Source organism: Balaenoptera ricei, chromosome 2, assembly GCF_028023285.1.
Source record: "Balaenoptera ricei isolate mBalRic1 chromosome 2, mBalRic1.hap2, whole genome shotgun sequence".
Taxonomy (NCBI): Eukaryota; Metazoa; Chordata; class Mammalia; order Artiodactyla; family Balaenopteridae; genus Balaenoptera; species Balaenoptera ricei.
In genome coordinates, this window is record NC_082640.1 from 148,818,729 (window position 1) to 148,842,635 (window position 23,907).

The 23,907-nt window shown below is 37.2% G+C and overlaps 1 protein-coding gene across 9 annotated transcripts in view; it reads left to right on the plus strand.

Annotated features, from left to right (window-relative positions):
• Positions 1 to 23,907, plus strand: part of SYT16 (synaptotagmin 16) — a 260,775-nt gene that overhangs the window by 126,102 nt on the left and 110,766 nt on the right. For 3 of the 9 annotated variants that reach the window (XR_009500931.1, XM_059914361.1, XM_059914362.1), the window contains exon 1: positions 7,223 to 7,742. The exons of the other annotated variants lie outside the window; for them this stretch is intronic. Coding sequence is in view for 2 of the 3 variants with exons in the window: in XM_059914361.1 (XP_059770344.1) it covers positions 7,223 to 7,742 (520 nt within the window). In the remaining variant the exon portion in view is untranslated. Of the gene's footprint in view, positions 1 to 7,222; positions 7,743 to 23,907 lie in introns of those variants that run through there. 9 annotated transcript variants of the gene reach the window in all.

Genomic DNA, 23,907 nt, shown 5'->3' on the forward strand with positions numbered 1-23,907 from the left:
AGTATAATTGCTTTACAATGGTGTGTTAGTTTCTGCTGTATAATAAAGTGAATCAGCTATACATATACACATATCCCCATATCCCCTCCCTCTTGCGTCTCCCTCCCACCCTCCCTATCTGACTCCTCTAGGTGGACACAAAGCACCGAGCTGATCTCCCTGTGCTTTGCGGCTGCCATTATGGTTTATTACAGGATATTGAATATATCCTGTGCTATATAGGATCTCCCTGTGCTATACAGTAGGATCTTGTTGTTTATCCATTCTATATATAATAGTTTGCATCTACTAACCCCAAACTCCAATCCTTCCCTCCCCCAGCCTCCATCCCCTTGGCAACCACAAGTCTGTCTCTATGTCTGCGAGTCTGTTTCTGTTTCATAGGTAAGTTCATTTGTGTCATATTTTAGATTCCACATATGAGTGATATCATATGGTATTTGTCTTTCTCTTCTGACTTACTTAGTATGATAATGTCTAGCTCCATCCATGTTGCTGCAAATGGCATTATTTCTTTTTTTTTTTTTTTTTATGGCTGAGTAGTATTCATTGTATATATGTACCACATCTTCTTTATGCATTCATCTGTCGATGGACATTTAGGTTGTTTCTGTGGACATTTAGGTTGTTTCCATGTCTTGGCTATTGTAAATAGTGCTTCTATGATCATAGGGGTGCCACATGTTTTATTTCTAGTGTCTTCACTGTCTTGTTGGCATTTTGTGAGGATGTGGAATAGCAGTTAAAGCAAGAATTTGGAATTCAACAAAGGAGATTTGGAATATCAGCCCCACTCTTTATTATAGGTATGACCACTGGGGCAAGTCACTTACTCTTTCTGAGCCTCAGTTTTTTCAACTGTGAAATAGGAAGGCTAATATTCTTCACAATGAGTTTTTAATTCATATAAGTTGTCAAAAAGCATTGCATGCTGTGAAGTGTTTGGCAAATGTTAGTTATAATTATAGTATCTTTTTTCTGAGGTCTTACCACATCAGGGAAAAGATTGTAAGTTTAATATACTTTTACCTTTTAAAATGTGACAAATTTGAGTTTAGTAATGAATAAATGATATTGAGCGCCTGTTATGTACTGGGCTCTGTTCCAAGTGCTTTAGAAACATTCTGCGATCTAATTTCCATAGTGAATTGCAAGGCGGGGGGTAGTGTTCTCCATGTTACAGATCAAGACATTTAGGTGCACCCAGGTAACCTGATTGGCCCCGTGCTGTGCCATAATTGAGGGAAGATCCAACACTAAGCCTTGTTTTGTGTGATTCCAAAGCCATTGCTAATTTTTTTCACACTGACTCATTTTTCTCAGTGTCTACTGACCAAAGTATATTTCAATTAGAGGGCAGTTTCATATTTTGCTTTATGCTAATTGCCCCCCTGAGGCCCAGTGGTGAAGGGTCTATTGGATTGCCCATTCCTCAGCATTGACAATATGGCTGTATTATATCCATATTGCTAACATCAAGAGTCTTCAGTAGTCCATTTTTATATTTGTTAAGATTCCAGCATTTAGAACACATTTTGGACAAATGCTACAAAAGATATTTCATCTCAATGGCACATTTTCCTACGCACATAACAAATTTGCTCTTAACAGAAAACACCTGTAGACTCTTTGGAATCATGTTAAAGATGGCTTGCAGCCCATTTTATAGTTCTTATTTTGACTCCATGTATTATTCATCTTTCTAAGCCTTCTTGTTCATGCTAGGTAATGCAAAATGCCTTTCTCCTAAAGGCGTGATAATTGTCATAAAAATTATAGGCTTAATTAGCTTCATCACTACTCCAGGGAACCCTAATAAATAACCCACATCTAATAGATGACACAAGGAAGTTAACTAATGGCTGCGAGAAGGCACTTTACATAAGCCCAGTATTCTTGACTTTTACTTATGATTGCCCTACAGTTCTTGGTAGAGAATGAGAAGAGTAGGTTTTCCAAAGTGATTTCTTCTTTGAAAAATGCTAAACATTAACACACTTCAGTAGATGAACTTGTATAAGATTTTGATTTGGGGTTTGGTTACCTGGGGGCCATATCATTGGAGAGATTTTCTTTTCTCTCAGAATGTATCTGACTCTCTCCAGGAGCTGATAATCCTTTCAAAACCACACATGCTTACAGGCTTCCACTTGAGATTTCACCAAAATAACATAGATTTTTAAGGCCTAGCTCCTAGAAGCTGGTTTCCTTCTTAGGTCATCACTCTCTTCTTCCAGCCAAGCATCTGTCATCAGATAGGAAGTGAGTTCAGAAAGACTACCTAACAACCTTTAAAAGACCATGAGCACTATTGTTCTGGGGATGGCACACTTCTTTTCTGTTCACAATTACCCTTGGTCAGGATGATCAAAATATGTGAGAAAGCATGTGGCTCAGGAATTTGATAGTTTTTCCCCATGCATAAGCAAATCTCTTTAATGTTTACTGTTTAGTCATTTCCTGTGTTTGAAATGACCTTAATTGAACACTTTTATAATTAAAATGTAATTCTAATTAAAACGAAATTTAAAGAAATACAGCCCCTAGGAATTTATCGGTGGCTCTCCTTTCATCTTTATTTATCAGTTGTTAACTAATTCTTTATCAGATTGCTAGTTTATTCTGAGTATTTTGAGAGGCCCTGGTCATCTTTGTGGTAGGAGCTTGTATGTTAAACACACATATACACGTTTTTTGTTGTTTTGTTTTATACTTCTCATACTAATGAAAATTCATCAACTATTTTAATTCAAATAATGAGCCCTCTCAGCTACCACAGACTGTATATGTATTTTCTCTTCTAATCCAGGGACCTAGACCATCTTCTTTCTTTCTTATGTGGTTTTATTTTATTTTTTATTAAAAAAATTTTATTAGAGCACCAGAATCAACTTAGTTTTGGGGGCTTTCTTACCACTTAGAAAACAAGGATACCAGGTATATAACTGGTATTACACTTGGCATGTTCCAGCAATTAAGTTGAAATTTACCTATGCAGCAAAGGTATCTCCATGGTTACTCTGCCAGCTCTTAGCCCTTTCGGCTTCAGACTGCTTTAATATAAAATGAAAGTTCTCTAGTGTTGCTAACTTGGTAATTTTTCAGATTCTAGTTGTAGGTGCCCTTTTGTCTTACTATTTTGGAATATAACAACTGGACAACCTTTCATATATAGACTGAGATTTGGTCTCTTTCCAATCACTCTGAGATCATCTGACAATGGTTATTGGCAAAAGTAAAGAACCAGTCCCTGAAAAGGTGACTTACTGCTGAATACTACATCCAGCCTCAGTATTAAAATGCTTTTTGCCCCACACTGGTAAATTCTTGGGTTTTAACGTGGAAAGGAACTGTTAGAGGTCATCTACTTTACAGATGAAGAAAAACAAAGGAATTAGGGCTACTTAGCTTTAAAATTTTTCATTAGTAATTTTCATTCATTCATTCAACAAACTTTTACAGTGTCCCTACCCTGTGTGGGTTCTGGAGCTATAAAGTATAAACACAGTCCCAGCACTTATGGTCTCAGAGTCCATTGGAAGAGAAAGATTGACCGATAATTATCACAACAAGTAAAACCTTATATCATAAAGGCACATTCAAAGCACTCTGAGGCCACACCTTTGATTATAGATAAAGAGTTGACATAATAGTTTCATTTTAAAGAATAAGTAAGTATTTACCAGGCAGGGTAGGAAGAGAAGGCACCTTGGGCAGAGCAAACAGAGGTCAGGAAAGAGCACAGTCACTTTGGAAAATGCTTAGTGTGTTAGTGTTATGGGTAAATAGAACTTCAGAGTGAGGAGTGGTGAGGAACGGCTGAGTTCCCACTGTGGGGCCGTATTAGTGGGCACAGCTCACACACAGCTGGACATTCAGTTAGGACAAAAGGTTGTGCAAATATTGAAATACTTCCAAGCTGGTTGATAAATAGCCATTGATCTGAGACCCCTCCCACTGTCCTGTTTCACCTCCCAGACCTCCTCATAGCTAGTACTTCAGCAATTAAAGAGTTGACACCCAGCTGGAGGCCTTTAGGGACCCCCCCCCCCCCCCCCCCCCCCCCGCCAGCAGTAAGGGCAGTAAGACAATGCTGATTGTTAATTTTTTTGAGCATCTCTCCTCTTGTTTGCCATGGTAAAGAATGTAAACTTTATCCTACAGGGTAGAACTTGAAAACTAAATGCCTCCAGGAGTCAGGCAGGCTACACAGAAATGAGTGAAGCAAGTGGGTATAAACAGCAGGAAGAGGTGAGGACTGTAGTGAATTGGAGGCATTCAAATTAATTTTTAAAAAATTCTGTGTGAACAAATATGAATTAACGTTTGCTATTGCTCAAATTTTGCAGTAGAAGAAATAGGAAGCCACAGTAGGGTTTTTTTTTTTTTGTGGTTTGTTTGTTTTTCAACTAGGGGAGTGATATAAGATTTATTTTGAAAAATATTGCCATGAGGGTTTGATGGACAGAGATTTCAGAAGATATGGAGACATAAGACCGAAAGCATGGGTTGTTACTAGTTCCAAGATTGGATAAGAAAATGCTGGCGTAGATTCAAAGATTTTGGGTCGTGTATGAAAAAAAGTTTTCTCTGTATAAAAGAACAATAAAAAAGATTATTGGATTATTAAGGAAAATATGTCATTTCTATCTTAAAAAGTTTCTTGTACCTAAGGCACAGTGATACAGTGTTTTTTCAGGGAACTTTCTAGGTCTGGGATGCCCCAAAGCATATTAATTTAAGCAAAATATTTGTGGAGGAAAAGCAAACAAACAAAAAAACCCTGTGGGTGGTGAAATGGGGTGGAACAAATGCTGAAAGAACTCTTCAGTGTAACCAAGCAGGGGATTTGTATGGTAACATTAAGATGTTTTCAACAGTTCTGAGTAGGTTTTATTAATCAGTTTAACACATTTGAGTACATACTATATGCTAGACACTGTTTTTGCACAATTTTAAGTAGGATTTGTTAATTCATTTATTGAGAATTTACTATGTGCTCGGCATACTTGCTGGCACTGGGAATAAACTAGAGAACAAAACACACTATCCCTGCCTTCATGGAATTTCCATTCTAGGGGAGGAGACAGGCAATAAACCCGATGCAATATCAGGTTTGGTGAGCAAACCTAGAGGATGGATTGAGGCCAGGGAAGATTAGAGACTGAAACCAATTAGGTATGTAATTTCTGAGGAAATTCGAGTGTGGGGAAAGGCGATAACTATACAAAACGTAATGGAAGTGAATCTTCATAGACCTCAAATTAGCAGAACTTGGGATGGAAGGAATGGAAAGGGGGAGGGTTGAATGGAGAAATTCACAACCACTAAAACGTGAGTCTAGAGTGTTGAACATTTGTTGTAGCAAAAGTGGTGTGCTAGGTTTTGATGAGCTGAAGTTGAGATTTTGGTGAGTTGTCCCAGTGTAGCTATTCCCTTAGATCAGCCTTTCTCAAACGTTGGTGGTTGTCAGAATTACCTGGGGAACCTGACAAAAATGCAAAGGTCCAGAGCCTTTTCCTTCAACTAGCCTGGGCCTCTGTGTTTTTTATTAGCTCATCAGGTGATTCTGACACAGCAGAGTTTGAGAACCACTGGCTTAGTTAACCAGACACAAGTCTGGAAAGAGGGGTTGAGTTAAGGGTTGGAGATGTATATTTTAGAGTTTTTAAAAAGTGTTAATTGAGACTTATGGATGGGTCAACTCTCCCAGCTGATGAGTATAAAGGGGGAAGAGGAGAAACTGTAGGACAATTGAGTGATTGCATATATGTAGTTGGTGTTTAGACAAGGAAGAGCCTGAAAGACAGACACATGAATTATTCAGCGTCAGGAAAGTGCAGAGAGCTCAGTTTCCCTTTAACTGGAATGTGGGCTCCATGGGGATAGAAACCTCAGGGTTACCTTACACCTGGCATTGTGCCCAGCACTTAATAGGCACTTAATCAGTATTTGTTTATTGAATGAATCAATGTATGGCTAGCACAGAATCTAAAGAGAAGTTTTTAGGAGGATGTAGGCAATCATGTCACATGTAGTAGCCTGAGGTCAAGATGGCTGAAATTTACAGGATTGCTGATTTGGTCAGAAGGAAGCTATTACTATAAAAGAGATGGGGTGATTAAGTGCAAGCGGGAATTTAGGCTCTGCTGTCATGTATAACATTCATCCTGAGCTGTGGATGAGCAGTGTAAAGGCAATAAGATAAGTATGTACACACATAATGCACATAACATATGATTATGTATACACAGGTATATGTGTACATGTTTGTATATCTGTGTGCATACATGCATATCTGTGAAAGTATAGATCTTTAGCCCTAGAGTGTTCATCGTGCCCTGTTGCTCTGTCGACGTCCTGTAGCTGTCTCCTTCAGGTTATGAATCTCGTGGGAAGGAGTGTCTCCCAGGAGTCTCGCAGGCTGTAGAGGGCTGTCTTTGGGCAGTTGGAACACAGACAAAAGCAACAAAATGCTCTGGACATGTCTCCAATAAGCTGTGTAATCCACTTGCCACCCTCAGTCTTTCAGAGGTTGGTTGTTTCCCAAGAATAGGTGTAATTTCTAGAAATTGCATAAAAATATAAAATCATGCTCTAAGATTTGTTAAAAGCTTTTTAATTCCAGGCACACATTTCCTTTGAAAGGATAAATCTTCGTGTCATGAAGCAGAGATGCTTATTAGCCTGCTCTCTGTGATCTGCAGATTCATAGATGAAGCATCCAACCTTTCTTGGATTTTGAAATGTCATGTCCGACTGCCTCTTAATGAAGATTCATTTATCCCTTTTCACACTGTTAAGTACGGTCTATGGGGATAGACTTCTCTCAGTCCACAGGAATAGAGCCTATTAGTGCTAATGGAAGTTCTGCACATGTCTGCAGAGGTGAACAGGCATTGAAATAATTTATTGATACCTTTAGACTTTTACAGTCGCTTTTATTTAGCTGCCTTAAGGATTTCAATGATGACCCCTTTTTGTCCCCAAATACTGTTTGACATTGATTGTAGGAATCTGGTGATGGGCCTGAGGTTGTAACTTTAACAGGTGTAAGTATTTCTTTCCTCTGTTTCAGCTGAGAAGTTTTGAGAGTGAAATATTCACAGCCATTGAGAGACCTCCAATTTAATTTCTCATCATGCTTGTTCTATAGTTCACATTAAGTCCAGAGTATTGAAGGAACGGAACAAGTGGACTTGTAGACATCAGATAGCTGGCCATGCTGTTGACCATGGCATCTCAGGATGCTCAGAACCTCTTCCAGCCTCTCTCTTCCTGGATATCTCGGGTTTATGAAGCTCTCCAGCAAGCAGGAGATACGTTATCTGCTTTGCTGGTTAACTTCAACAAACAAGACTCTAAATTGAGTGACAAGCTAGACCAGGACTTAGATGATATTCAGATTCAGGAAACTTACTTTGAAGATGAAGAACAAAGCAATTGGAGTCAAGAGGACATAAATTCCTTGTTTCTTGAAGTGGATCATTTCTCCTGTTGTAATAGTGATTTGCAGGACTCTGCCCAAAGTTCAAGCCCCAGACTTAGCCAGCATGCAAAGGACTCCTGTTCCATAGTGACCCAGTGGCCCAATCAGACCCTTGATAACCAAAAGCCACCACATGTGCTTTCTTCTATTGCCAAGGAAGAACATCACCTTGAAAAGCAAAGGAGTGGCCTTCAACAGGGCTTTGACAGCTACCTTTCTGGTATTTTAGAAAACGTTAATGGAAAAATGCAAGGTAAGCTAGCCAGTAATCATTTTCTATGGGTTTGTCCAAAGGACATTTCTACTCATTTTATTTTTATTTGTTTTAGTTATCATTTGAATTTTATTTTTGTCTCTTATACCTTTCCACATACTGGCTTCTTAATGAGAGTTGTAATCCTTAGGAATATTTTCAATATATAAAACTTTGGAAGATCCACATTGGTGGGCTCCATATTCCAAAACAATAGTTCTGAGCAAGTGAAACGGTGAAAACGAGTCTGTGGGTTCTGTTTGAGAAAACCCTCGTGCATATGTCATACTGCTTAAAACATCTTTTAAAATATTCTCTTTTTTTTAAACTAGGTTAGGAATCTCTAGATGTTACTATATTATTCAGTGTGAAATCCTGTGCAAAAAGCCATACTTGTTGCAAAATTTTTAGTTGATAACACTCCAAGAACACTTCTCACAGTGTTGTACTGAGACGTGATGTGAGATGACAGTAGATAGGAAATCTTTGGAATAAGAATAGCTCGCTTTTCTTCTAGCCTTGAATGGAAAGGACACATTTAAAACAAACTGCCTATAGAGCTTCATCCTGTCAGAACTGAGCATATAATGGGCCTTCAATAAATGCGTAATGAATATGGTGAAAATGTAATTAACTCTATAAAAGTAGCTGTAGTATGTTCTGGCATAAATTTCTCACGCTTCTGTTACTCTAAGCCTGAAGTAAGGACATTCCATTTTATTGAGAGACAGAGAGATACATGATAGGCAGAGAAAGGTGTTGGGTGTGTATATAGGATGTGTGTTTGTAATGCACACATAGCTCATGCAGGTTTTCAGATCTTTTAATGTAAAAGGTGAACTCATTAATTCTCTTCTTGTTGGAGGGAGCAGACTTTTTCGGAATACTTTCTTAGTGTCTTCATCCATTTTCAGTGACTCCTCTTAGCTTTATCTTTTTAGAGGAATGTTTTATCCAGGTACATACAGTCTTAGTAAATGAAGAAATATAATTTCATATTCTTTTTATAATGCTTTCTTTTAAAATTTTTTTTTTATTGGGATATAGTTGTTTTACAATGTTGTGTTAGTTTCTACTGTACAGCGAAGTGGAGTTCCCTGTGCTATACAGCAGGTCCTCATTAGTTATCCATTTTATATATGCTACTGTTTATATGTCAATCCCAATCTCCCAATTCATCCCACTCCCCCTTCCCCCCCTTGGTGTCCACATGTCCGCTCTCTACATCTGTGTCTCTATTTCTGCCTTGCAAACCGGTTTATCTGTACCATTTTTCTAGATTCCACATATATGTATAATGCTTTCTTGACACTCTTACTCAAATTAAACTATTAAATGCTAGAATGAATTGGTGAACCAAGGTAGCCTAATATTCTTTCTGAATCTGATAAACTATAAGTAAATGCAATTGCAAGCCTTTTAAAATTATCTATAGAGATAATCCTAGAAATGTCTGGACTACTAATAGGATTTCTTAGATTTGACTTGAAATTTCTATTCCTATTTTAGAAAATTCTTGCTAAAGTTGAACTATATTTAAAATTATTAACATGACTTTGGCTCAATAGATGCTTAACACTGGCTTCTGTTAATTTTTGTAATCGTTGTAATAATCTAATGGCAATTAAACAATTGTGTTCATTTGTTCATTCGGGAAATGTTGATTCACTAGATTGTAGCCTTCTGGAAGCCAGCAGCCATGTCACAGATTCATTTCTGTATCCTAACTATCAAACACAGTGTTAGGTATATAATAGGACATCAAATAATAATTACTGATGGAACAACAAGGAAAGCTAACAGCTCTACGAGGTAAATACTACTATTATTCTCACTTCACAGTTGAGAAAATTGATGATTAGAATTTGGGACTCTACCCAAGACTGACATTTAGAAAGAGGCAGAGCTCAGGTAGTCTGATTCTAGAGTTTACACATATAACTCTCCCACCCCCACCCTTTTTAAAGTTATAATTTACATAGAGTAAAATTCATCCTTCTGTAGTGCACAGTTCTGTGAGTTTTGACAGACACACATGGTCTTCTAACCACCACGACCATCCAGGTATGAAATAGTTCTATCACTCAAGTCCCTCTGGGGCCAGTCCTTTTCCCTACCTCCAGATCCTGGAAATTGCTGATATGTTTTCTCTTTCTCTTGTTCGCCTTTTCCAGCATGTCATATAAATGGAATCATGCAGTTTGTAGCCTTTTGAGGCTGGCTATTTTCATAATGCACTTATTGTAACACCCTTGAGATTTATCTGTGTTGTCATGTGTTCCAATGGTTTGCTTTTTTTTTATTGCTAAATAGTATTCCATTGCAGGAAGGCCCCAATTTGTTGATCCATTCAGCAGTTGAGGGATATTTCGGTTGTTTCCAGTTTTTAGCAATATGAATAAAGCGACTATAAACATTTGCAAAATAGGTTTTCGTGTGAATATGTTTTCAATTAGGTGAATACCTATGAGTGGGATTGCCGGGTCACATGGAAAGTATATGTTTAACTTTATAAAAAAAAAAATCCACTGTTTTCCAGAGTACAATTTTGCTTTCTCAGAAGTTATGTATGAGATTTCCAGTCACTCATATCCTCACCAACACTTTGTGGTATTATTCTTATTATTTTTTAGCCACTCTCATAGGTGTGTGGTGATAACTCATGTAGGGAGATAATTCTCCATTGGTGTCTTGCATGTCCTATGAGCAGGGCAGAGCCACAAACAGCCTTTTGTTTTGGATGATCTTTTCAAGGGTGTTTGTATGACAGCCTTGGAAGATAGTGTGTTCCTCCAGAGCACAGGGGATATTTGTTTGCTGTCCAATCTAATAAAGTTAATGTCTCTCTTCAGGGCAAAGCTTAGGCAAATTTGCTTGCAAATGACAGAGGTTTTCCAAGCTTGGTGTTCCCTGGTGACATAAACCCATTGCATGCACGGAATGTATCTGGGCCTGCCTCTGCATTACCTCCATGGTACTTGGAAGTACTGTGAGTAATAAACTGTCCTTTGTCTCTAACCCAGAAATCTTGCATCTTTGCCAACATCTATAAAACAGTAGCAGGCAAACTTGTTAGATGCAAGTAGGATAAAATCGTAGACCCTTCATAGGTTTTAACATCCCATTTGGCTTTAATTTGCATATCCTTAATAACTAGTGACACTGAGCATATTTTCATGTAGTTGTAATCTGTATGACTTCTTTGTAGGGTCTTCAAATCTTTTGCCCACTTTCACTGAATTGTTTGTTTTCTTATTTTTGAGATTTGGGGACTATGTTTTTATTCTGAATATGAGGAATGTACTTTAAAAATATTTTCTCCCAGTTTTGTGGCTTGAATTTTCATTCTCTTAACAATGTCCCTCAAAGAACAGAGATTCTTAATTAAATGAAATCCACCTTATCAAGTATTTCTTTTATGAATTGTGCTTTTGGTATCATATCTAAGAAATCTTTCTATAACCCAGGGTCAGAAAGATTTTTTTTCCTGTGTTTTATTCTAGAAATCTTAAAGTTACGGATTTTGCATTTAGAGCTATGATCTATTTTGAGGTATTTTTTATATGATGCAAGGTGTGGATTAAGCCCTCCCCCCACCATGTAGGTGACTAATAATTCCTATACCATTTGTTGAAATGACTATTCTTTCTCCATTGTTTGCTTTGATATCTTTGTCAGAAATCTATTATCTATATAAGTGTGGGTCTATTTCTGGACTCTATATATTTTCCCATTAATCTGCATTTGTATTCTTTCTCTAATAACACACTGTCTTGATTACTATAGCATTATGGTCTTGAAATCAGGTGAGCCCTCAATTTTATATTTTAAAACTTGTTTTGACCATTCTAGTTGTTTCCATATAGTTTTTAGATTAGGCTTATTGATTTTTACAAAAAACTTTGTTGAGAATTTCATTGGAATTTTGTTGAATCCATAGATCAGTTTGGAGAGAATGACATGCTAATAATAGTGTGTCTTTACGCAAGAGGGAAGAGATATGGGGACATATGTTTATGTATAACTGATTCACTTTGTTATAAAGCAGAAACTAACACACCATTTTGAAGCAATTATACTCCAATAAGGATGTTAAAAAAAAATAGTGTGTCTTTAAATCTACGAACATGGTATACCACTTCATTTATTTAGTTCTTAATTTTTTTCACCTGTTTTGTAGTTTCCAGCATACTGGTCTCATACATATTTTGTTAGATTTATACCTAAGTATTTCCCTTTTCTTGGATATAATTGTAAATAGTATATCTATAACTTTAAATTTCCAATTGCTACTTGCTAGTATATAGAAATGCCATTGATGTTTGTATATAATCTTGTATTTTGCAACCTCCCTAAACTCAGTGATGAGTTCTAATTGCTTTTTTTTAAAAATTTATTTATGTATTTATTTATTTTTGGCTGCATTCGGTCTTTGTTGCTGTGCGTGGGCTTTCTGTAGTTGCAGTGAGTGGGGGCTACTCTTCGTTGTGGTGTGCGGGCCTCTCATTGCGGTGGCCTCTCCCGTTTCAGGGAGTGGGCTTCAGTAGTTGTGGCTCAAGGGCTCGGTAGTTATGGCTCATGGGCTCTAGAGTGCAGTCTCAGTAGTTGTGGCTCACGGGCTTAGTTGTTCCATGGCATGTGGGATCTTCCCGGACTAGGTCTTGAACCCGTGTCCCCTGCATTGGCAGGCGGACTCTCAACCACTGCGCCACCAGGGAAGCCCCACCTCTAATTGCTTTTTTATAGCTATTTTGGGATTTTCTACATAGATAATAATATAATCACACAAATGACAGTTTTATTTATTCCGTTTCAATACCCATGTCTATTATTTCTTTTTCTTGACTGATTACACTATATTATCATGTTGAATAAGAATGGTGAAAGTGGGTATATTTGCCTTGATCCTGGGCTTAGTGGAAAATCTTTGTCTTTCACTGTTGCTTAGTAGTTAGATGTAGCTTTCTGTAGATGCTCTTTATTATATAGAAGAAGTTTCTTTCTATTCCAATTTGTTGAGAGTTTTTAATCAAAAAGGATGTTGAATTCTGTCAAGTGCAGTTTTGCATCTGTTGAGCTGATCATATGATTTTTTTCTTTAATCTGTTGAAATGAATTATACTGATTAATTTTTGAGCGTTGAACCTGTCTTGCATACCTGGGTAAAATCTGCTTGGTCATGATGTACTATTCTTTTCATATATTGCTGGATTTGATTTGCTAATATTTTGTTGAGGAATTTTTATCAATTTACATTAGGGATATTAGTCTATAGTTATCTTTTCTCGCAATGTCTTTGTCTAGTTTTGGTATCTGGGTAATGCTGGACTCATAACAAGAGTTGTGAAATGTTTCTCCTTTTTTATAGTCTGGACAAATTTGTGTTAAATCAGTATTTATTTCTTAAATATTTGCTAGAATTTTCCATTGAAGTCAGCTGAGTTTGGAATTTTTTTGTTGTTGTTGGAAGATTTTGAAATAAAAATTCAGTTTCTTTAGTGTGTATAGGATTATTCAAGATGTCTGTCTTTCTTGAGTGACTTTTGGCAGTTTGTGTTTCTCAAGGATTGTTGTTTTTCATTTCATCTATGTTGTTAAATTTATGGACATAGTATTTTCTTGTTATCCTTTTAGTGTTTGTAGGATATATAGTAGTCTCCATTGTTTCCTGATATTGGTAATTTTTATCTTCATTTTTTGCAGGGGTGTGGGGTCTGTCTGAGTAGAGGACTATCTATATGTCTATATATTTTTCGAAGAACTAGTTTTTGGTTTCATAAATTTTTCCCTATTGTTTTTCTGTTCCTAATTTTCTTGAATTCTGTTATTTATTATTTTCTTCCTTCTGCTTGCTTTGGGTATAATTTGTTCTTTTTTCTAATATAATCATTTAATGGATGCAGTTTTCTAAGTGCTGCTTTGTCTACATCCAAAAATATTAATATGTTGTTTTTATTTTCATTATATTAAAATATTTCCTAATTTCCCTTTGACTTCCTTTTTGATGCATTGTTTATTTAAAAGTGTGTAGGTTAGGTTCCAAATGTTGGGAATATTCTAGATAACTTTCTGTTACCAATTTCTGGTTTAATTCAGTTGTGGTCTGAGGACATACTTTGTATGACTTTAGTTTAAAAATATTAAAGTTTGTTTTATAATCCTGAACATGTTCTAACTTGTTGAATGTTTCATGTGTACTTAAAAAGACTGTGCATTTTGCTGTTATTGGATACAGTGTTCTATAAATTACTTCAAGTTGTTTGAGGCTGTTTTTAAGATTTTCTGTATACTTATTTTTATACTGATTTTGTCTACTTATTTTGTTCTGTTGGTTACTCTACTTGTGGATTTGGCTATTTTTCTCTTTTCTGTTCTTTCAGTTTTTGCTGCATGTAGTTTGAAGCTCTGTTGTTAAATACATACACATTTTAGAAATATATTTCTTCTTGATGAATTGACCTCTTGGTCATTATATAATGTACCTTTTTGTATCCCTGGTAGTATTTCTTGACCTAAAGTCTACTTTGATATTAATATGGCTACTCCAACTTTCTTTTGATTAGTGTTGGCATGACATGTTCTTTTCTACTCTTTAACTTTAAATCTATCTTTATCTTTAGAGTGGAATTCTTGTACGTGGCATATAATTGGGTCCTGCTTTTTTATCCAAATTGACAATCATTTACTTTTAATTGGTATGTTTAAACTGTTTGTATTTAATGTAATTATTGATAAATGAATTAAAATCTGTCATTTTGTTAGATTTTTTTCCTATTTGTTTCATCTATTCTTTGTTTCTTTTATCCTATTTTTTTCTGCATTCTTTTGGATTGAATATTTTTGTGATTCCATTTCATCTCCACTATGGGCTCATTATTTTTATCTCTTTTAAAAAAAGTTCAATGATCATCCTAAGATTTTACAACATATATCTTTAGTTAATCATGTCTATCTTGAAATAATATTGTACTGCTTCAGGTATAGTTAGATGATGTTACAACAGTGTACTCCCAATTCTTCCTTCCCATCCTTTATTTTTTTGTTGTTACATATTTTACTTTTACATATTCAATAAATACTCAATACGCTGATATTTGATATTTGCTTTAGTTGGTTGGTTATCTCCTAGAGTGATTAAAATAAGAAAAGAATTCTATATTTACATCATTTATGTCATTTGAAGCACTCTTTAACTTTTCTTGTTCATATATGCAGCTAATGAATTATCTTAGTTATTGTTTGTCTGAAAAATATTTCTTATTTAGTTTTGAAATATATTTTAGATACGTATAGAGTTCTGAGTTGACAGTTATTTTTCTTTTAGCACTTTAAGGTTTCCATTTCACTGTCTTGTGGTTTGTATAGTTTTCCTATGAGAAGCATGTTTTCATTCTTACTTTTGTTCCTCTGCATATAATGTGTCTTTTTTTCTCACTGGATGCCTTAAAGATTTTGTCTTTATCTTTGGTTTTCAGCAGCATATATCTAGGTGTGTGTGTGTGTGTGTGTGTGTGTGTGTGTGTGTACGTTTATATTTGTACTGCATATGTGTATGTGTGTGTTCTGGTATTCATTTTTATTGGTGTTCTCTGTCCTTCTTGTGTCTGTGATTTAGTGAGTTTCATTACTTTTGGAAAATTCTTTGCCATCATCTCTTCAAATATTTCTTCTAATCCATTCTCTCTTGCTCCTTCTTCTAGTATTCCAATTATACAAATACTAGCCCATTTGATATCATCCCACAGCTCTTGAATGTTCTTTTTCTTTCCTTCATTCTTTTTTTTTCTCTTTGTATTTCAGTTTGGGTAGTAGTATCTAATGACATAGTCTTCAAGTTGACTAATATTTTCTTTGGTTGTATGAAGTCTGGTGATTAGTCCATCAAAAGTATTCTTCATCTCTGTTACCTTGTTTTTCACTTCTAGCATTTTGATTTGGTTAAAAATTTATTTCAGTTTCTCTGCTGAAATTCTTCATCAATTCATGCATGTTTCTCCCTTTTTCCACTATTAATATGTTTTTAGCATAGTAATCATAGTACTTTTAAATTCCTTGTGTGATAGTTCTAACACTTGAGTCATATCTGAGTTTGGCTTTCTTGATTGCTTTGTGTCTTGACAGTGTATTTTTCCTTTCTGCTTTTTTGCTTTTCTTGTATTTTAGACTGAAAATTGAACATCAGATGTAGGGGAAGTAAATAGTATGTCTGCCTGGAAGTAGGTGAGCCTTTTCTAGTGCTGGGCCTTTAGTGTGAAGGGGTTGAGTCAGTTTAGTCAGAATATGAGCTGGGTTTCAGTTTTGTTGTTGTTATTGTTATCTCCTTGTAGTATAGCCTTCAAAACCCTCTATTATTACATTGTGTTTAGGGTAGGGGCTTGTTTGCTACAGAGCTTTGTCAAAATCTGCTCCATCTTCAGCTTCAAGTCTCTTCTCGTTGCCTGTACCTCAGAGAGGGTCTCTGTTTTCAGGCTGTTGGCCCTTTCCCAGAAGGAGCCTGATGTTATTCATTACTTGGTGTTTGCTCATATGGTGTTGTTGTGTTGGAAGTTTCTGTTTTCTGCTGTTCTGGAGCAGCCTCTGTCTTAGGCAGGTGATATGTTCCTGTGTCTTGGGTTAGGGCCTTCTTGGTAATCTTGCCCCTCCCTCAGAGTTAGGGGATTTCCACTGGTCTGACTCCAGGACTTCTTTCTACCTCTTCCCCAGTGGTGGTAGTTTTTATTCTGTTCTGTTCACTCACCTTAATGTGTCTCTACCTATGGTCTGAGGATGATAGGATTTGCTGCCCTTTCCCAAGTGGCTTGTGGCTTTTATCCCATAGTGGAAAGATGAGAGAGGAATCCTGGTGAGACTTCTGATTTTGTCTATAGCAGCTGCTCTTCCCCCTACTCCAGGACTGTACCATGAGAGAACCTTTCTCCACTCCTGCCCTGCCCCGCTCCACTCTGTCTTTCTTGTGAGTACCAGGTGAGTTCTGTGGTGCCAGGCTTCTAAGTGGGTTTCAATTTCCATGGGGTTTGTGGCTCCCATGGGTTCTCTACTCTTGTACTAGTACATACTTGGTCTTTAGAAGTTCTTTGAAAATATTAGCTTAATTTTTCTTGCCAGCTTGTATGAATCCAGCATCTGCCCCTGGCAAGCAAACACTTCTGTCCTTTCTCCCATGGAAAGAAGTTTTCTTTTTGTAACTTTTGGATTAGTTGGTTGCTTTATGATCTCAGCTCTCTGATGAGATTTAAAATGTGTAATTTGACATATTATGCAGATTTAATTTTTATTTAAAGAGCAAGAGCATTATTTCCAATTTTTCTACATCCTAAGTGGAAGCTAGAACATAGAGCTTTGCACACTTAACACTAAACTCTAAAATTAAATTGGACATTCTCATTAATTTGGGTGGCATGTTTGGGCTTGGAGATAAATGTACAGATAAAATATTGGTCTTAAGGAGTTTTCTAATGCCTAAGAGATAGTTACATGTAAGTAGTCCCATTTTTAAAAGTTTGTGGAAAATTAGAACAGTTATCTACGTGGTAACTTTTGAGGTGGTTTTGCCAGTGGTGATCAGAGAAGGTTCCACAGAGCAGATGATATAGGACTACAAGCCCTAAGAATGAATTATAATTTAAGAGGTGAGTGGAGAGAGAAAGGCATTCCATTTGAAGGAATGACATGAACACAGACACGTGGACAAGACTGACATTTTCAGGGATGGGGCTAGTAGCATAGGCTGCAATTGGGAAGGTCTTTGTTTTTTGTGTTAAGGATTAGGTTTTGTCTCCTAAGCAGCTGGGAATCTCAAAGAGCTCTTAATCAAGTGTGATACCAACAGAACTCCATTTTACAAGGATAACTGTGGCATCAGTTTGCAGGCTACGCTGGAGGAAAGGATATATGTTAGGGAGCTATTGTAGTAGCTGGTAAGAAGAAACAGTGTGTAAGCTGATACGAACACATAAAGAGAAATAGTTGTCCTTATTTTGACATAAGTCCCCCTAAAAGGCCTCTCAACTAAAGAGAGTCTTTGACGGGGCTCTGGCGGGGCAGTGGGGTGCCACCTTATCATTGCTAGGTGGAGGCAGAAGTCCAGGTTTCCCTCTTGGCCTCCTTAACCCTTGAAGGAGTGCTCCTCACTAATGCTGGGTTGGATGGCAGGTCCATCTCTCCATGTGGTCTCCATTGACATGGAGGTGAAGGTAGCCACCCTGATGGTGAAAATCCTGAGTCTCCACTAGACTTCCTCTGACACCACCCAAGTAGAGTGGGGCAGGGGTGCCTCATTACTTCAGGTGGGGTGCAGGTTCCCCATGTGCCCTTCACTGATACTGCGGGAGTACAGGATGCTCATTACTGGCCATCAAGGATGAAAGTTCTGGATTCCTGCTCAGCCTTCTCTGGCATCCCCTAGTGGGGATATTGGGGTCCCTCGTTAAAGCTTGGTGAGGATGGAAGTCTAGGCTGTCTCTCTGGCCTTTGCTGGCGTGAGTGAGGGTGGGGGACACAGTTTTTTCTGTGCTATTTGGCTGGATTTAGACACTTATTGTCTAAAACTTTTCTGTTTGGGTCGTCTGTCCATTTCCTGGCCCTTTGCACAGAGAGAACAGGCATTTCTTGAGTTTTTTGGTCTGTGCTCATTGGCGTTTCTGGGTTGCCAGCTTCCTCAGCTTCAAGTCTGAGATATATGAGACAAAAGAACCCAGAAAACTCACCTCCATGTTGTTCCTTGAGTCTCATGGTCACTAGCTGGTCTGCCTTCTTCTCAGCATCTTTCAATCTTCTCATCTTTGTTTTATATACAATGTCTAGAGTTTTGAGTTGTACTTGGGGGGAAGAATAGGAAAAAGTATATCTGTTCTGTCTTCCTTGGAAGTGAAATTCTTCAAATTAGTCCTTAATAGCATTATGACTTTAAATCCCTCCCACTTCTCTCCATTTCACAGTGAAAATAAGAGGAATAGAAAAATGATAAAGGGTGGCATGTATGTATAGGTAGTATGGGGAGAAACATTCCTCTGTAAAGAGATGTCTTGTATGATGTCCTTCCTCAGTTAACCAAATATTTATTGAATGCCTACCATGTACAAAGCATTGGGGGGAATGGACAAATCTACACAAGCATAAACCGTGGACCTCTCCTTCAGATTATTGAAATGCTTATACCATTTGTTTAACATGTTCCAGAAGATGCAAAAATGCTTTTAATGCCCTGGCTCTTTGGTGGCAGTGGGAGTTGGGAGTGCAGCAGAGACCTAGAATGAGACAGCCCCGTTAGCCCAAATCACTCATGACTTTATAGATGGAGGAGCTTTACTGAGTTGTCTCTAGAGAACTTCCCTCTTTCTCTCTCTCCCTGATGAGATGGAGTCCACTGATTTACTTCAGATGCCTTATAGACAATGAACAAAAGCTCTTATTCCTCTCTTTCGTCAAAATATTTAAATGCCCTAAGGACCCTCTGAAACTAGAATATGGGACTGGACTCTCAGCTGCAAGAATATTAAAACCCTGGTTTTTTGGGGGGGTTTTACCTGCTGATTATTACTCTTAAATTATCCTCACTTGCTCATTTTTTCCTTTATACTGGAGATCACGTCAGCCTCAGTGCATGGGCTGCTTTGCAGTCTATTAGAGAGATGTATTTGGAGATACACTAAGAAAAGGCAGCATTTTAATCAGTGATTTATATGCACTTTTTAAAAAGCCTTGTCAAGCCTGCTTTTCCCATTTAACCTTGAATTCTTTTCATAACGTTGTATCTTGATTTTATGCTCCTTAATGTGCCATATTTTTCTCCACAATAGATTTTAAGATAAATTGGCCCAAAACAAGAGGGATGCTGAATGCTTTTTGTAACCATGGAAACATTTCTGGGCACTTACTGGGGACCTGGTTGCCAATAGTAATGTAACAGAGAAAATAGATACACTTCATTTAGCAGTTGCCTATGATTAAGAGGCAGATAGAGTCCTTTTAGTGCCATCTCAAGATAGGCTTTTTGGTTTAAAGACCCAAATCCCAAACAGCAAGTAACTTCTCAGTCGAGGAGCAATTATGACACCTTTAATATGTGATGGGAAGGAGTTCTATTGCATTTTAAAATCATCTTTGTTTTCAGTTTTTCACCTCATACTTTTTTGAGGCTGTTTTTCAACCACATATATTTGTTTCCAAGAAATATGCTCACTGTTTCCTGAAATAGCCTGCTAATGGAATTAATGTGTTCTGAGTACATTGGCATGTAGAACTTTAGAAACACTCTTTGACTAGATGGAGTGTATTTAGAAAGTAGAACAGCAGGCTTTGAAATCATGGTGATATAATTTGACTTTTCAATCAGATTATTCGACAAGGCTAATGAAACATGGGAAAATCTTGTCCCAACCAGTTCTTAGTTACTGGTTGGTCTCAAGCTTTTATGGGTTGAAGGTATTTTGTTCTGTCGATGTTTTGGGGATTGCTTGTGGCAATTGAGAGTAGATGGTATCAGGCAAGAGCATGCAGTTGATTTATAAATTACACAGGCTTCATTTCTTTTCTATAGGATGTGTTACTGAACGTGAAGTGCTGCATCCTGCCTTTCCTTTAACTGCAATACTGGAACTTTGCTTTTTCATTGCCCAAGTGATTTCTTGAAAGTAAACCCATCCCTAGTTAAATTTATCTTCATTTGTTAGTACTTCATTTGATAGCATTTGCCCCCATGTCATTGGTTATCCAGAATTGTCCATGAAAAAGTTTGAGTATTCTGCAAAAGCTTCAGAATTTGTTTTCTAAATGCTTTATGAAGTTGATTTTCTTGCTATGTTGACTTGCATGTTTTAGAAAAGGTGGGTATTAATGAACATGCCAGGAGCTGATGTCCAGTTTTCAGAGCCTTGATATTTAAGGCAAGGAGGTTGTTATTGCCATTGTTACTTGTTTTGCAACTTTGTGTCATTTTAAAAGGAAATTTCAGACATGTAACACAATTTTATATGGACAGAAGTTAGAACACGTAACTTATATAAATGGTCAAACAGAGATTCAATTTTTGCCTTAATTTCTGGATATTATAACACACGGTAGGACATTTTTAAGGACAGGTTTAAAATGAGAAAGCCCGTTTTCTATTTTCCTCTTCTTACCACCATTAGGAATGGATTAGAGGTAAATTATGCTACAAATAAGCTTAAATTCCATGTTCACAATTCCCAAGGAACCAGAAAATTTTCCTTAATAATGGAATTACTTGATAGTAAAAGTTCAGGAGTCTTCCTTGCCCTGAGGCACACACCATAATTGAGGCAGGTGTATTATTTTTTGCAATTATCTAGCTCAACAGGGAAGAAACCAGAGCCAGGTAGGAACTACAGCTTAATAAGAACTTTTTTCACTTATGTACCTTGTTTCTTCTTGCTGAGGGAGATTCTTACCTGTATTGTTCGTGTGTTGCTTATCTTTTAAAATAACATGGAGCATTTATCCTCTTCTCTTCTTCCCCTCTTATCTTTTCCTTTGTTTGGTAAGTCCCCTTTCTCCCTCCCTGGTACTCTTTTCCAGTGTCCACCCTTGTGGAGAGTGTTTCTGAAAAGGAGCCTTGCAATGGAAAGAGTTGCTGAGGTGTGATTATAAGTTTCTCTTCCCTTTGAGCTCTTGATAATTATGCTAAGGGGTGGTCTAGGCCATTGCTAATGGAGCTTTTAGTGCCCTTCACATTTCCTAGTTTTTAAATTTATGAGACATTTCAAAAACATAGAAAAATATAGCATCATACAGCAAACACCCACCACTTAACTTTGCCAAGTCTTAACATTTTGCCATATTTAATTCAGATTTATTTTAAAGAAGCCATCCAGGATGGAGGTCATTGGAGTCCCCTGAGGACCCCTCTTTGTTTCTTCCCCTTCTCTCCCTACTAGGAGTAAAACAAACCTAAATTTGGGCATTATGATTCCTATTGTGTTTTTATTCTTTTGCTGCAGGTATTTGTAAATTATGTGCCACATAATTTTGCATGTTTTAAAGCTTTATACAAATGATATAATATTGAACGTATTTTATTCTGCAACTTGTTTTTGCTTCCACTCAATGTTACACTTTTACATTGTTCGGATACATGTCCATATGGTTTATATTAACTGCTATATAGTAATCCACTGTATTAATTAACATTCCATTTAATTGATTCATTCTTCTGTTGATCTAATTTATCCATTCATATGAGCATCTAATTTATTTCCCAATTTTCACTACCGTAACAGATAATTCTGCAATGTAAGTATATCTCTGAGCACATATACTAGAGTGTATTTAGATGGGATATATGAAAGAGACAGTCCCATTTTGAGGCCCTTTTGTAAACATGGTAATTTCTTCCCTCATTGAGGTCCCTCGAATTGATACTCTTGCTCTATCCCCACTTTTTCTTGCAGTGGTTCAAATTGGTTCCTTTTCCCAAACAGTCATAACCAATAGTGTGTGTAACAGTTATGACTGACGAACAGTCATAACCAATAGTGTGTGTAAGGCATTAAAGGAATCTACAAGTTGTCTGTGTTTTCCATAACAAGTTTAAATAATGAGTGAGAACATGAGACAGTGATACCAAATTTTAAGGGGTGTTACAGGCTTCTTTGAAACTTTAATGAAAGTTATGAACCTACTTATGCAGGAAGATACATACATAACATATCAAACTTTTTTAGCAATGAAATTTCATGGGTTCCTGCACCACCCAAAGTTCATCTATGGTACTCTGGATTAAAATGGACAAGGTTTACAAGAAAGAGCTAGTGATAATACAGTCAGAAGTCAAGCATTGTACCATTTCATTTGAAGTTTGGCATTTTTCTTATGAAAATAAAATTGGAGAAATGCATTAGGATATGTGCTGGGTTTTAAACTGTTGTCTCTCAGCTCAAATCCATTCTTCCATATCCTGCTTTGGAGGTTGGGGCTGGAATTTTGCAAACTCCCGTTTGCCTTTGCTTGAGGGTATTCTCTGATCTATGTCAAGAGGAGCCGTAGAGGGATAGCGGAAGATGGGAGGTAAGGAGAAAGGGCTTACTTTTTCCTGTCTTTGCTCACTGTTCCTGTTGTTGGCATCTCAGCACTGCCCTTCACAGTGCTGTCAGCAGTGTGGATTCTAGTCCCCAGCTTCTTTGAGCATTCCAGATCCAGGCTCGTTGTACTCCACTCAGAGGTGACAGCACTGACCAGCCAGTTTCCCCTCCTCAGACGTCTGAGCTGCATATCCATAGCACCTCACCTCTGAGCTCCTAGTTTATAATAACCTTGACCTCTTCCCTTTGCTTCCCCAGCCAGAGGGGTGGTAGCTGCTTCCTGCGGTTACAATCTCTGGGCTATTTCTGATACCCAATACCTGTGACACCAATTCTCTATATTAAATTCCCTCTGTTGAAATACCTATTGTGGGTTTTGTTTCCTGACTGGACCTTGACCAGTGTAGTAATTAAAGCGTTGTTCAAGCAGTTGTGTAGATTTTGAAATAGTCTCTGTTAATTGTGCAAGAGCTACAGTTTGCAGGTGAACTGGGACTTTCTGGAGATGATAGGTAACTGGCACAATGGACATCTAAGTCTTACCCATTCTGATGTTCACCAGGTAAACAAATTAATATAACATAGGTGATAGATGCCATGTAGAAAAATAAAACAGGATAAGGGGATAAAAATTAGTTGGGTGAGTGCTATTTTATATAAGGTTGTCCTTCCTGTACTTTATATAGAATGACCTGTCTGGGAAGACAACAGTTATGTAGCGATCTGAAGGAAAGAGCATTCCTAGTAGAGCGAACAGTAAACGCACAAGCCATGGGGTAGGATGAGGACTGTGTTTGGTGGATTGATTGTAAAATGTGGTTTTGCTGAAGCTTATCAGCATCTGGTCATCGGTAATACTGTCTAGTTATTACTCTGGAGTTTCTGTTGTTCTTGAGATTTTTCTGATGTTTCATAAATCTTTTGCTTAAGGATGTCAGATACAGGATTATCACAGGAGACTCTCTTGTTCATGACACGGAAGGACTTCAAGAACTTTTATATCATTTCAAAAATCAGTTCCTTTGGGGGAAAAGAAACCATTATGAAGTTGGAACTTCAAGCATTATCTTCTTAAGCTGTGATATCAAAGTCTATTTCAAAACCAAAATAAGAACTTCAAGTTTTTC